This window comes from Arachis hypogaea, chromosome 15 (genome assembly GCF_003086295.3).
Source record: "Arachis hypogaea cultivar Tifrunner chromosome 15, arahy.Tifrunner.gnm2.J5K5, whole genome shotgun sequence".
Classification (NCBI taxonomy): domain Eukaryota; kingdom Viridiplantae; phylum Streptophyta; class Magnoliopsida; order Fabales; family Fabaceae; genus Arachis; species Arachis hypogaea.
This window is the reverse complement of record NC_092050.1, coordinates 6,923,187-6,938,025: the sequence shown is the minus strand read 5'-3', so window position 1 is coordinate 6,938,025 and position 14,839 is coordinate 6,923,187. Positions and strand designations below refer to the sequence as shown.

Here is a 14,839-nt window from a genome sequence, read left to right as displayed (position 1 = left end):
AATCCACACTAGCCCATCCCAAAAGCCACAGTCTGCTATCACAGATTCATGAAGAGTTGAGACCGAGAAAAGCCTAGGAAACATATCTTTCAATACTCCAGCCGGTAGCCATCTATCCTCCCAGAATCGGATTGTTCTGCCATTCCCTAACTCCATCGACAACCCACTGATCATCTGATCTCTCAGCCCCGACTTACTAACTTGTAGCTGGCATATATCCTTCCAAGGACCCCCTCGCGTGGGAGTAGGCTGTCCTCCCACCATTCTTGCAGGATGCATATTATTACAAGAGCACACCACTTTCTTCCATAAGGGACAGTCTTCTTTCGAGAACCTCCACCACCACTTAAACAGCAATGCAGTATTTCGAATCACCGCATCCCCAACTCCCAACCCACCTGCCTTCTTTGGAGCCATAACCACTTCCCACTTCACGAGCGGTACCCCGTATCTCCCATCCTCAGTACTCCACAGGAACCGTCGTTGCAGGGAAATCAGCTTCTCTGCCACTGTCTTTGGCATCTTATATAAACTGAGGTAGTAAATCGGCAAGCTACTAAGAACCGCCTTAATTAGGACCAGCTTACCTGCTTTGTTAAGAGTTTTTGCTTTCCACAAACTCAGTTTGTCTTCCACCTTATCAATCACCGGTTTCCATGTCTTAACCAGTCTCGGATTTGCTCCCAGGGGAATGCCCAGATATCTGACTGGTAATGAAGCCTCTTTACAACCCAGTAACCGACACATCCTCCGGACCCACATCCTCTCACAGCTGATCGGTATAAGGCTGGACTTTTCAAAATTAATGGCCAATCCCGACATGAGCTCGAAGCATCTGAGTAGCCGATGATAATTCCTGATGGTCCCCTCATCAGGCGGACAGAAAAGAATAATATCATCTGCAAACTGCAAGTGAGACAACTCAATATTATCTCTACCAAGCAGTAACGGAGTTATACGGCCATTCCTCACCGCCTCTCCAATCATTCGATGCAAAACATCCACAACTAACACAAACAGAAATGGGGACAACGGGTCACCTTGCCGTAGACCCCGTTCCATTTTGAAAGGCTTTGAAGGTGATCCATTGACAAGCAATGACATAGATGCAGTGGTGACACACTCCTTTATCCAACCTCTCCACCTCTGGCCAAACCCCATCTTCTGCAAGACAATATCCACAAAGCCCCACTTGACTCTATCATAAGCCTTTTGGAAGTCCAGCTTTATTATTGCGGCGCTCTTTTTTCGTGTTTTTAGCCAGTGCACTGTTTCACAGGCGATCAGGGCCCCATCATGGATTTTCCTGCCCTTAACGAAGGCGCTCTGAGTCTCTCCTACCAACCCCGGCATTACCTTTCACATCCTCCTAACCAACACCTTGGATATGACCTTATAGACACACCCCACCATACTAATCGGCCTGAGGTCCTTTATTTCTCTGGCTCCAGTAAACTTTGGCACCAGCGTAACCCACGTAACATTCGAGTCTCTAGGAAGTGTAGCCGAAAGGAAGAAGCCTAGCACCGCATCAGTGAACTCCCTTCCTAAGTCATCCCAGCATTTTTTTATGAAGTTCATGTTGTACCCATCACTACCTGGTGCCTTTGTTGACTCACAATCCCACACTGTCTCCTTTATTTCTTCAACAGTTGGCAGCATCTCTAGCTCCAGTGCCTCTTCCTCGTTGATCTGCTTTACAAGCCCGTCCCTGAACCCAATCACTGGCGATGTCTCCTGGTGGTACAACCCCTTATAGAAGTCTCGAATAGCCGTCTTGATCCTCGCCTAGTTCCTTATCAACCTCCCATTAACCATTAAGGAATCAATCATATTCGACCTTCTTCGTGCTGAGGCTAGATTGTGGAAGTAGCGGGTATTTTTATCCATTTCCTTCACGTGCCGCGATCTGGACATTTGCTTCCAATGAAGCTCCTTCCTGATATACCATTTTCTACAGAAGTTTACCAACGCTCTCCTTCTTGCTTCAATAGTCCCATCAGCCGTGCCAGTACTTACCATGTCATCTACTTTCTTAATTTCATCTTCCAGCTGTGTAATCCTTTGGTCCATATTCCCAAAATTGGCTCTATGCCATCTGCTCAGCGGAGTCGTCAGAGCCTTTAGTTTATCAATGAACTGTCCCTCCCCCAAGTTCCTCCACTCCTCCTTCACCATTCTCAAGAACTCATCATGGGTAAACCACGAATCCAAGCTCCAAAACGGTCTTGGTCCCCCGCTAATTCGGGTAACCTCCAAGATCATTGGGCAATGGTCTGATAACCCTCTAGGTTCCCCTCTCAGTCTTGTATCAGGAAACTCTTCTAGCCACTCTAAACTAACCAGTCCCCTATCAATGCGGCTACATGATTGCCCTCTGAACCAGGTGAATAAGTGATCAGTTATTGCCAAGTCCACTAACTCCATATCCTGTATCCACGATTTAAACTCTTCTGCGGACACTGTTAAAGAGGTAGCACCCTTTCTCTCTTCTACATGAGTTACCTCGTTAAAATCCCCATATAACAGAACGGTACTTGGCATAACCCAGATAGGAAGCTCAACTCTTCTCACATAATGAGTTTTTCCGCCCTTTCATGTGGCCCATAAACTAGACAAAAAGCACAGGGAAAGTTAGTTTTTAGCAGCACACCTTCCAAGCATATCCAGCGAGCCCCTTTATAACAGTTGTTCATCCGAAACACCATGTCGTCCCACATTAATACCAGTCCCCCCGCAGCACCAACCGAACCAACTAACTCCCATTTAACTGCGCCATTTCCCCACAGTTGCGCTATATCAAAATTTGTCACCATCTCTGTCTTAGTCTCTATCAAGCCTAGCATATGCACATTAAACTTTCTCCGAAAGTTCTTAATCATACTTAGTTTACCAACCCCCTTCAACCCCCTAATATTCCAAGAACTAAAAATCATCGTATAGCACTTATACACACCTTTTTCCGATTCTTCGGTCGACTCCTCCGTGCTTTCTCCTTTCGCTTAGCCTGTTTTTTCTTCTGCGCAATTAACTCATTCTGTGCCTGTAGAATGGCCATGATGTCATCTTCCTCATCATACTGCACCGCTCCAGATTCTACTGCAAGCTTCCAGGCTTCTTGGTTTTCTTGCATATCAGCTGTCCATTTGTTCTCTGATGTTTCCGTCTCAGCTTCGCTCACTGCATCAGAAGGGGCCCCTTGCATACCCGCTGAAATTCTCCCCTGAACACCAGTATCTAACTCTCCCTGACAGCCACTGTCCCTGCCCTCTGCCAACTCATCTCCCAAGCTAGCCCCATCCCCTTCCAACGGAGAGCGCGACACTCCCTTGCCGCTGACCTCAAAAGAATAATAAATTATGATGGTTCCTAACATTTCTCTTTAAAAAAAATTAATAACTCTTTAAAAACTTAATAATTAAAATAAACATTTATTCACCCAAATTTTTTTGAAATTATAATGCAACAGCTGGTCACCCTTTCTGTTGGGACTTTGGCGTTGCATTGCACCGTAATACAAGATCCTTGTAGGGATGATCCACCGCTAGCTAGCGTTGATGTGGCAACCCAACCAACGCCATGAGTTAAAAAACTCAATTGGATGTATTCCAAATCAAATATTCTCCATTCCACTTTATTTGATCTTGTACAGATGAATAACAACACTTTCTCATCAATTGGGTCCTCTCAAAGCGTTACGTTATCGTAATACACTAGTACTAGTACACTTACCTATACAAATAAATTAATGAAATTTTAACTAAACTACTTATTAAGGGTCGTTCTTAGTAACCAATCTTTATCAAAATACATGGTAGGAGGCTAATCAAGCATAATTGCGGATCTTTTCCTTTTCCCTTCTCTTGTCTAGCTTTTGCAGGACATATATGTACAATTTTTGTGACTTGATCGTTACATTCTCCAGTTTTTTTAAGGAAATTTCCGTTGTATCCACTTTTGGTCAGTTACTTTCGTTGCTAAGCTTTGCATATTCATCTGAACTAATGATTATTTTGAAAGAAATGAGTTTACTACTGTCAAAAATAACAGTTGGAAACCAATCTCATTATAAACAAACAGTCTGCATTGAATGGTTGATATATAGAAGGTCATTTGCGTTGCGCTTTCAAACGTTTTTCTACTACTGTTGGACATGACATCACCTACATATATATTAACGTAACGTTAACAGTAATTAATTAAATGAATTAAAAGGATAAAAACGGAAATTCACTGCGTAATAATGCATTGCTTTTGTTTTGTTTTAATTATTGGAATGCAGAGGGCGGGGTACAAGTGGCAAAATGCATAGTTTAGAAGAAAGGCATAACTTTAATCATGGTATATTGGATTTGTGGGCTAATAAGAATGTGTGAGGCTTGTTTGCTTAGTGGAGGAGTCCAAATAGAAACAAAAGGGGAAAAGGGGAAAAACAAAAGCGATAAAGCAAAATTAGCCTTGGGCGTGTGCCATGTTCCCCGCATAGAATAGGATCAGGGTCGTCGGTGAACCAATCTTGGCTTAGTGAGTTCCCATGAAACAAAGCACAAAGCAATCAGAAGAAGACGTTGTGACCCCATGCATCGACTTTTTTTCTGAAATTACACTATTGACCCTACATGCCCTTTTACGTCTCCACGATATGTCTTATAATTATGATGAGGTGTCAGCCACACAATAATAATAATACGCATTATGATGAGCATTGAGTGATGATAGTAATTAATTAGTAATAGCTTAGAGAATTCATAAAGTTAACAGCTAATCTAGCTCGTCCTTCACTCTGTCGGTAGTATGGGACAAGCATACCATTTTACTAATTTATTTTATTTTTCTTTTGATTGTGTGTGACATTAGTTTTATCATTGTAAATCTCTAATTCACTATTGTTGCTCATTACATACATACTTTATTTTCACGTACAGTCGGATTTATAAAAAATAATCTTATAATCTCGTTGTTAAACTAATAAATATCAAATCATTTTACTCAAAGTATATATATTTGGAATTTTAAAGGATGAAATTCCATGAATTTAGAAAATAAAGTCATTTCTCATTTTTATCTAATCCAAATAAATTATTTAATTCAAAATTAATTGATTTCATATTTCTAAATGATAAATTAGTAGTTGCTCCTAGCTAGAGTGCTATGTGTAATAAATAGGGTCAATAATTTTGAAAATTGTTTATATATTTCAATTTTTCAAAACTTACAACTATGTATTTTGGTAAACGAAAATAAAAAGTGCTTCCAATAAGCAAAAGTAACAAAAATATATTTGGTAAAAATATTATTAAATTATAAAATAAATATAATATATATAAAAGGATAAATTAATATATTTATTAAGATATAAAATTATATTAAAATTTATAAATGAAAAAATTTAGAAACTAACACTTTTATTAAAATCTGGTCAACACTTAATCAGTAAAAGAAAAATGAGTAATCATACACCATTAAAAATACTAATAATAGCTAATTGATGACTACAAATCATAAAATTTACTGGCCTAGCATTTCTCTTTATAAATATAACTTTGGAAAACATTTTCACAACCTACTTATAAAAATAATTTTCATCTTCTAAAAATTAAAAGTATAACGCATAAAAGTTTAAAATAAAACATATAATCAATAAATTTTCAATTTACTAAACACAATATTAATTTCTACTTCTAAAAAATACAAACAATTACATTACTTAGCTTGGAATATGAGCAGAGTGGCCAAGGAATGGACAGAGACAAAGAGTCGTCAGAGAGAATATAGCATAAGAGCATCAAATATGGAATCTGTTCCTTGCCCTTCTTGCTTAACAAACGCACCAAGGAAAGCAAGCAAGCTATCAACATGAACATGAAGGTACTTAATTTTTTTAATATTACCACTCCCCAACCATCATGGTCGTTAACGTATCTGCAACTATCTCTCTCCATGAAAACGAAACACACAACTCCACCCAACACTGCCACGTTTCATTCTCCCTAATACAAATAGAGAAAATAGTCTATCTCCCCCTACATACCCTTTATTTATTACACGGTAAATGAAGCGCTTACAGCCAAGAAAAAATGTACATTTGACTATCCCATAACATAATTTATTAAAAAGTGCGGCTCCTGCTGACGCAAGCTGTTGGAGCATCTAGATCTTAGACAGCTAAAAGAAGTTTCCTCTCTTACTCACTCTCTCTCTCTCTCCAAGTGAGGAGAGCAATTTGCGGAAACCAAAACCCAGACATGAATTGGGGGAAACAAAACTTAACAACCACCCAAAGCCACGCGAATTCAGCATGAAATTCAATTTCAAACCACATCACTCTCTCTTCTTAATTATCATAATCTCACTTTTGTCCATATTATCCCTCGCTAAACCCCTCAATGAATCTCACATTACACGAAGAATCCTCCACCAACCACTTTTCCCCGCCGCTTCAGCGCCACCACCCTCGCCTGCTCAATTGCCACCGCCGGTGGACACTCCACCCACTCCGGACACCAACATTCCATTCTTCCATGAGTATCCGACTGGACCACCACCGGATCAGACGCAATCAGCGCCATCAACACCTTCCAACACCACCATCGCCAACCCGACGGCCACGCAGCCGACCAAGGGGACAAAGAAGGTGGCAATTGCCATCTCCGTCGGAATTGTGACGCTTGGGATGCTCTCGGCGCTGGCGTTCTTCTTGTACAAGCACAGGGCCAAGCACCATGCGGAGACACAGAAGCTCGTCGGTGGAAACTCGCAGAGGAACTTGGATGATTCGAGAGCGCCACCGCCATCGAGCTTTCTCTACATTGGGACCGTGGAGCCCACGCGCACCAACGCGAGTGAGCCAATCAGGTCGCCGTATCACAAACTAAATTCCGTTAAGCGGTCGGATCGGTACCGTCCGAGCCCCGAGCTGCAGCCATTGCCGCCTCTCAGTAAACCTCCCGACGGGAATTTCCCGCCGGCGGTGTCACCGTCTTCGTCGTCCGACGAGGAGAGCCACGACACGGTGTTTCACTCGCCGCAGAACTCGTCGGTTAGAGATGACGACGGGTACTACACGCCAGTTTCGCGACAGAGTTATCTGTCCAACGGTAACCCCGCGGCCGTGGCGCCCACGGTGAGGAAGGAAGCCAATTCTTCGACGCCGACTCCGGTTCCGTTCTCGAAGAGGACTTCACCAAAGTCGCGATTGTCTGGTCCGTCGCCGGATGTAAGACACGTCATCATACCGCCTATGAAGAAGGCTCCGCCGCCACCGGTAAAGGATGAGGAAGAGCATGTGGCTTTGGGACATTCTAGAAAGCCAAAGTTCTCAGCTCCTCCCCCAGCACCGAATTTGACGCATCTTCAGTCAACACTCACAAACACACCCCCGCACGTGATTGGGAACCCACTTAATCATCGGCCACCACCACCACCACCACCTCCTCCTCCTCCACCCCCGCGGAAAACAGGGTCTCCGGGAGTAAGTGTTTCCTCATCTTCTGTATCGAGAAAGCAACAGTCTCGTTCTCCAACTGAAGGGAATCGCGAGGCTTCTATTTCTGGTGTTAGGGTGAGTAAAAGTTCAGAGCAAAATGGAAATGGAAACGGAGACGGTGAGAAAAGTGTGAGCTCTTCCGAGAGGCATGAAGCCAATGAAACGGATGGAGTAAAACCCAAGTTAAAAGCTTTGCATTGGGATAAGGTCCGTGCTTCCTCAGATCGTGTTACTGTGTGGGACCAGTTAAAATCCAGTTCCTTCCAGTGAGTAGACTGTTCAACTCTGAAACTAAATTCATACTGTTTTTTATGCCGTATATAATGGATGTGATGTTTGTTTTTGTATTTTTAGATTGAATGAGGACATGATGGAGTCTTTATTTGGCTGTAATGCCACTAACTCTGCCCCTAAAGAACCTCCTAAGAAAACGGTTCTGCCTTCCATTGATCATGAGAACAGGGTGCTTGACCCCAAGAAGTCTCAGAACATAGCTATACTACTCAGGGCACTAAATGTCACCAGGGATGAGGTCTCCGAAGCTCTTTTAGATGGTACCTTCTTTTTCCTTCCATTCTTTCCCGTTTCAAATGCACTGCTGGTGACAAGATTGTCACGTTTTCTCAATTTGGTTAAAATAGGCAGTGTGTTTTCTTACTTAGTGACAATGATAGCGATTGAGCTCTCAACTTTTTAGAACCTCGATCAGTGATCTCTACAGTATTTTTTTATTCACGGGTCTATGTGCATACTTAGCAAAGACGTGCAGAATTTTCTAAGTGAAGCTTTTGGTATTACCTACAAATATAATGTCTTAAATATGATGACAAAGGAGAGGAGTCATATAATAAAGTTTACCTGTGTCATTTTGTGCCAACTAGCTAAAGAGGAACGCATCGTATATAAAGAAACTCGGTGCTTAGATAGAGAACTTCAATAAAACGTCATCATCATTGCATCTTAAATCAGATGAGGAAACGTCTAAACGGCATCATCATGCCATGTGCATCAATATGTTATTTTAAGACCATTTCTATGTTAGGTAGTTCGGAACTGTCGATTACAAACAGTGGCAAAGATAAAATCCAGCTCATTAGCGATACTGCTTTAGTCATAAAACGTCCTTTAGAAGTATAAAACAATGACCAAACATCCACCATAATATCTAATCACACTGATTCTTCCTCCACCACCAGCTGAGAATGATTTTTAATTCACGTTTTAAATTATTTTTTACTTCACTTTTAAACTCTTTTTTTTTTCCTTTTTGTGAAGGCTTTTTATTATATAATAATCTCCATATTTCCATTGTTAGTTGTCACTGTAAGAATCCCTTACCCATCTAGATCTTTATGGGCATTTTAACTGTCAAGGTTCCTCTAAAAGCAAAAGCACCCTAGGTTTGTGAGAACCATGGATTTCACAAATGATAAAATCCAAATCAGCAGCCAATACTTGCTTCAATCCTCTAATCCAAAGATGATGTTTCCTTTTTCTACGTTAATCTACTATGATGAGTATTTAACATATGTTATCTGAACTTCTGAAGATAGGATGTTCCCCTGTCACATTGTTGTTCATTTTTATCTTGAACCAGTCACTATCTATATCCTATATTTCTATTTTGCAATCACATTCATGGCACCACATTTGGATGAAACAGGGAATCCTGAAGCTTTGGGTGCTGAGCTATTGGAAACACTAGTAAAGATGGCTCCTACTAAAGAGGAAGAGATAAAACTCAAAAACTACAATGGTGACCTCTCAAAACTTGGGTCAGCGGAAAGGTTTCTTAAAGCTGTGCTTGATATCCCTTTTGCCTTTAAGAGGGTTGAAGCTATGCTATATAGGGCTAACTTTGATTCAGAAGTCAACTATCTCAGGAAGTCTTTTCAAACCCTGGAGGTCTGACTTGCTTGATCTTTCCCTTTGTGATCTTTAATCTCTTGGCTGTATCAGAGGAACTAATTGATAATCAGTTGTTAATGTTTTTCAGGCAGCAAGTGAGGAATTAAGGAACAGCCGGTTATTCCTCAAACTCCTTGAAGCTGTTCTCAGAACAGGAAACAGAATGAATGTCGGCACCAATAGAGGCGATGCCAAAGCTTTCAAACTTGACACACTCTTAAAACTTGTAGATATAAAGGGAACAGATGGAAAGACCACATTGCTTCACTTTGTGGTCCAGGAGATTATTAGATCTGAAGATGGAGGCGGGGAATCCGCGAATGGTAGTGTTCAGAACCAAATGGATTCCAAATTTAATGAGGACGAGTTTAAGAAGCAAGGATTACAAGTTGTGGCTGGGCTGAGTAGAGACCTTAGTAATGTTAAGAAAGCAGCAGGAATGGATTCAGATGTCTTAAGCAGCTATGTTTCGAAGCTCGAAACAGGGCTTGATAAAGTGCGACTGGTATTGAAATATGAGAAGCCAGATACGCAGGGGAATTTCTTCAACTCCACAAAGCAATTTCTGAAATATGCTGAAGAAGAAATCACGAGGATTAAGGCTGATGAGAAGAAGGCCTTGTTCCTTGTGAAAGAAGTAACAGAATACTTCCATGGGGATGCAGCAAAAGAAGAAGCCCACCCTTTCAGAATCTTTATGATTGTAAGAGACTTCCTAAATATTCTGGATTTGGTCTGCAAGGAAGTGGGAAGGATGCATGATAGAATTGTCGGCTCCGCGAGATCATTCCGCATAGCCGCAAGTGCACCATTACCTGTTCTCAACAGGTACAGTGCAAAGCAGGATACAAGCTCGGACGAGGAAAGCTCATCCCTCTAGTATTGTGAATACAAAAAGAAAGTAACAGGGAACATAAATGAATGTTTTTGGGAATATTTTAGTTTAAAACCATTTTTACAATGGCAAAAGGATTTTACTAGTAAATCGAGAAGTATAACCATATCTTAGATTTGAACATCAAAATCCTTAGCAACACAGTTGGGATAAAGATGGGTTGGCAGAGTTTCAATGCCACCTGAAAGCTTAGATGAAAAATTTCAAATGGGAAGTGCAAAGGGAAAGGGGGATGCATTGTTTTGTTTCTTTCAACTATGCAGCAGTATGCTATAGTCGAAATAGGTTACGTTAGATTAATGAGTTCCACACTTGCTCATATTGTAGAATGTTTTCATTTCACCCAAGAGGCCTCTTATATGTATTTTTTGAATCAATTATTAATAATAATGAATATCAGTTTATTTATCCTCGGCAATTCCTATATCTGTGACTCGTATGTAGTGTTTAAGACTTACCCCACCACGCCACACTAGATTACACCATCTATTTGTATGCAACAGCTTGGAAAGTATATCAAAGTGTTGTCTGTATATATTTTTCTACAATATGGTATAAATTCATAATACTTCATATTCTATATCACACTTATAACATAGTTTCATGATCATTACGGGATCATTCTAGGATGTATTAAACTCAACTTTTTAACACAAAAGTCGTAGATTTAAACCCTCAACATTTACAGATGAAATACAAAATTGTTCCCTGCATAAGAAGATCGACTGAACAAAGGCTAATGAGTAGTTTGAATCACATCACGTATATTGGTCTTTCTAGAATGATTTTCAGTTGTTTAAAGGTTCAAAACTTGTAATTGTTGGCTACAATTTCCAAAATTCTTAGGTCTTAAAATAATAAGGGAGAAACAAAATTTTACAGCAGCAATAACAAGAAAAATATTTATTATTACTGATGTTCAGAGGAGCAACAGTAATCCTTTTGAGGATTTATTTATAGCTAACACATACAACAAGTATATAATTTGTTGGCTTTAAAACTGCTGCTGCAATCTATGATCCTATATATCCACCACAAAAGCTATTGTTATTGCTGCTGAAAGCATGGTGCTATTCCAATACCTCTTGTTCTCAAGATCTTTTTAACCAATATTTTCCACCTGATTTCCTCTTTCTTGCTTTGTTTCGATATCCGCTGCTTAAAGTTCCTGCAATAACATAAATTTGATCAAATTTAAAAGTTCAGCTACAAAATTGAACTACATTAAATAAAATCTTAAAACAAAATATATCATGATAAATTTAATTCTAATGCAGTATCATTGTAAAAAGACTCTACACAATCAATCAATATATATTGTCATTTTTATGACTTCTACTCTCATCAATATAGAGTTTAGTAAATGTAAAATATTTCATACCACTAATATGTTGAAATTAAATGATGAAATATTTACCTGCACAAGGGAACTCTACAACCATCGGGATCAGAACATATTCGGGAATGCAGCTCTAATAGTTGCCACATCCTCTTGCAATGACCACAACCTCCAGGGACTCTAAGTTTGCATGCAGCAAAATGTCGCACGAGCAATTCTAGCCCCTTACATGCTGCATATTTACATGGCTGATTTGCTTTGAAGTCTTTATCACAAGGGCCAATAGTTCGGCAGCCATCTCTGCATATGTGAACAAGAGCTTCCATCGCCTCATACAGTTGCATGTATATCTTCCTCTCATTGATCTTTCTGGTCCTCTCCTTTTTATTCTGAATTATGAGTTCATCAAAAGGCAATCAGACAAGATAAGTGTAGTATAGAAAACCATCCATAATCAACAAGGATCGAACTCTAGAATTTGGTCATAAAGGTTTCAAGAACCATCATCATGGATATTATCTCTCCCAGAGTCTAAGTTATATAGTAAAATGAGATAGAAGCCTTACATTTTCTTCCTCGATCATGGACTCCAAAACTTCCTTTTCTAAAACTGGATGGCTCTCCTTCATCGCTTTCCATCCTTCAGACTCTGAAACTGCTTTGAAGTTGCTAAGTATCATACGGTGACAGATGAGGCTAAGCCGTGGAGCATCACACAGTAATGAAATCTGAAATACATCAATTACATTGTCTATCGTGAGGAAACTCGATTCTAGTTTCTGCTCACATTCCCGCTTCAAATGAGGGACCACGAATACATGTGACAGCACTAACAAATGTAGTACATATGCTTCCATCTCTTCCTTCTCATAACTGTGACAAAGAGAAATGCACATAAAATTTCAGTACATGAAACAAATATTTCTTCATATTTTGACACAAAATAGAATGAATGCAAACGTGGGTCAAATTAATGTTGATAATGATTAAAGTCTTGTGTAAATGAATGGATGGACTTGAACAGAACAAAAAAGTAATTGTGTATTTGTGTGTAATTTAGGCAAACAAATTCAAGAGAATATGACCCGGTCATGCTTCAAATAGATGATATTATAGATTTCAACACTACCACTGACAATTTTAAGGATGATTGAGAGATTAAACATACCACGAAGTGTACAAATATCGAAAGAAAACCCGAACAGCATCATGTGGTACCCCTGTGATTGTGATTGATCTCCACCTCCGACAAAAATTTCCTTGCTTCAGCAAGTCTCTTAATACGGGGGATGCCACTGCCTGTTACATATACTATGAAGTTAGATGTCTCAAGATCCACTGACTTAGTTGATAATATCCACCACAGAATATCAGTATTCCATGTTCATGCAGATCATAAAACCATAGCATTCCAGGGACCACCAAATCAAAACGTAACGCTAGCTTTTACAGCTTAAAGGATTAGGATTTCAGTTCTCTAAAGTCGTTGATAAGATAAGAAATTGAGGAATTATAGGATTTCATAGCATTCATGTTTGATCAATTGATTTTCATTATCCAACCAGCAACACACATGCACATCAAATAAACAAAATTTATATCTAGAATCATACTACTATTATACAAAATGAAGTGGAGTCCATGCACTTACAACTATGTTATAATGAGCGTAAACAATGCCGCCGTTACCAGTATTAATCCTAACATCTGCTTTAAATTCTGAATCAAAAAGACGATCCCACAATTCTATTGTTGCTGGAGATACATAGCTGCGCTCTCTCAACGCTGAATTATAATTCGCCACAAGGCGCCTGCAAGGACAACAACTAGTTGCCGTTGAACGGGGCAGAGGAGGTGGTGGTGGTGGCGGCAGTGGCGGTGCTGGAGTGAATTTGTTGTCATCTTGGAGAGAATTACAACAATTGTGGTCCACCCTAGACATCCGTTTATCTGCCAATCTACGAACACAAACAAACATAAAATCAAACACATCAAATGCATGTTCTGAGTGGAATACTGATTATATAAACTGGCACGATAAAAAGTTAATTATGTATACAATTCCAATTTAAATATAAACCTTTTTTATTATATGAATAAGGTAAAATTTCGCATTAGTTGAGATAAAGTTCACCCTGTTCTTAATAAAGTTGTGTAAATTACAAAACTATTAATTCCATAACAGTTTATCATACAATAGTACAATATTACAATGCTCTGTTCTTCTTTTGGGAGAAAATAACAAATTTATCGGCATGAAAATTCGATTTTACCATTCCAATCCCAAAAAGAATCAAATTATGCATCCAGAAATCTCATGTTCTAATCATTTATTGTTTTTCTCCTAAAACCACCATGCCTAATAAATCAAAATAAATAAGAATGTGAAGAAATGAACAAGAATTTACCTTGTGTTGAAGTTTCAAGCTTTTGGTGGCGGTGTCTGTGATTTTTGAAAAAATAAAAGACGCGCAACTAAACTACCGAGGGAGACGGAAGCAAAAGCCACCTCCGGAACCTTCCCCTTCGTAACGAGAATTCTCGAAATCTCGCACTTGAGGCCGAAGGAACAGGAATTTCTTCGTCTCAATTCAATTTATCATGTTCACTTCTCTCTCTCCCTCGATTTAAGGATGATTAATTTCATATTTATTTATTTATATTTTTATCGGAATAAAATTAGGCAACTAGGTAGGTAAGCTAAAGTCAGAAAAATCTAGCTGTGAGTGTTGGCTATGACTAAAAATATCAAGGAGCAACATAACACAAAATTGCACGTGTAAGTTGTTAGTGATCAGAATGATAATTTGAGATGCATATCCTCCAATAAATAGCAGATTCACACTTGATCAGTTCTTTCTCTTATTAGTTATTACAAACTCAACGTGAGTATATATTATTGTATATTTTTGTTGTTAATTACTAATTTACTAGTACTTAATTAAACTAAGACATTCATTTTAGTTTTTGCACCAAGTACTCTTCTGGAACCAAGTGGTTCGACTGTTATAAATTCCAACTCTTGTGTAAACTAAAAAACCGGTAGTATTAGACTATTGGCATTAGTAAGCAAAAGATTTGAGTGTCCCAATTTGTATTATTAAATGGTCTCGTTAATAAAATATATTTTAAACTTTTTAACAATTATTAAATAATTTTTATTTAATTTTAATTATAAATTAATTTTTTATATATTATTTAATTATAAAAT

The 14,839-nt window shown here is 39.0% G+C and overlaps 2 protein-coding genes across 2 annotated transcripts; one reads left to right on the top strand and one right to left on the bottom strand.

Moving 5' to 3' along the window:
• The first annotated feature begins 5,625 nt into the window (after positions 1-5,625).
• On the top strand, positions 5,626-10,697 carry LOC112748330 (formin-like protein 6). The gene is made up of 4 exons (XM_025796550.3): positions 5,626-7,752; positions 7,841-8,040; positions 9,150-9,391; positions 9,483-10,697. Exons 1-4 carry the CDS (start codon positions 6,299-6,301, stop codon positions 10,272-10,274), a joined length of 2,688 nt encoding a protein of 895 aa, XP_025652335.1. The 5' UTR covers positions 5,626-6,298; the 3' UTR covers positions 10,275-10,697.
• A 480-nt stretch (positions 10,698-11,177) lies between these two features.
• LOC112748331 (BTB/POZ and TAZ domain-containing protein 4) lies at positions 11,178-14,495 on the bottom strand. Its single transcript, XM_025796551.2, has 6 exons — positions 14,037-14,495; positions 13,280-13,586; positions 12,797-12,927; positions 12,195-12,501; positions 11,707-12,017; positions 11,178-11,457 (listed from the first exon to the last, which is right to left on the bottom strand). Exons 2-6 carry the CDS (start codon positions 13,568-13,570, stop codon positions 11,337-11,339), a joined length of 1,161 nt encoding a protein of 386 aa, XP_025652336.1. The 5' UTR covers positions 13,571-13,586; positions 14,037-14,495; the 3' UTR covers positions 11,178-11,336.
• Between the last annotated feature and the right edge of the window lie 344 nt (positions 14,496-14,839).

Excerpts from the sequence above, each read along its gene's own strand:
- LOC112748331 (XM_025796551.2), bottom strand. The coding sequence starts at position 13,570 with ATGTCTAGGGTGGACCACAATTGTTGTAATTCTCTCCAAGATGACAAC. Across the intron at positions 12,928-13,279 it reads ACGCTCATTATAACATAGTT|GCAGTGGCATCCCCCGTATT; the intron begins GTAAGTGCATGG and ends TATATGTAACAG. Across the intron at positions 11,458-11,706 it reads TGTAGAGTTCCCTTGTGCAG|GAACTTTAAGCAGCGGATAT; the intron begins GTAAATATTTCA and ends ATGTTATTGCAG.
- LOC112748330 (XM_025796550.3), top strand. The coding sequence starts at position 6,299 with ATGAAATTCAATTTCAAACCACATCACTCTCTCTTCTTAATTATCATA. Across the intron at positions 8,041-9,149 it reads CTCCGAAGCTCTTTTAGATG|GGAATCCTGAAGCTTTGGGT; the intron begins GTACCTTCTTTT and ends TGGATGAAACAG. Across the intron at positions 9,392-9,482 it reads AGTCTTTTCAAACCCTGGAG|GCAGCAAGTGAGGAATTAAG; the intron begins GTCTGACTTGCT and ends AATGTTTTTCAG.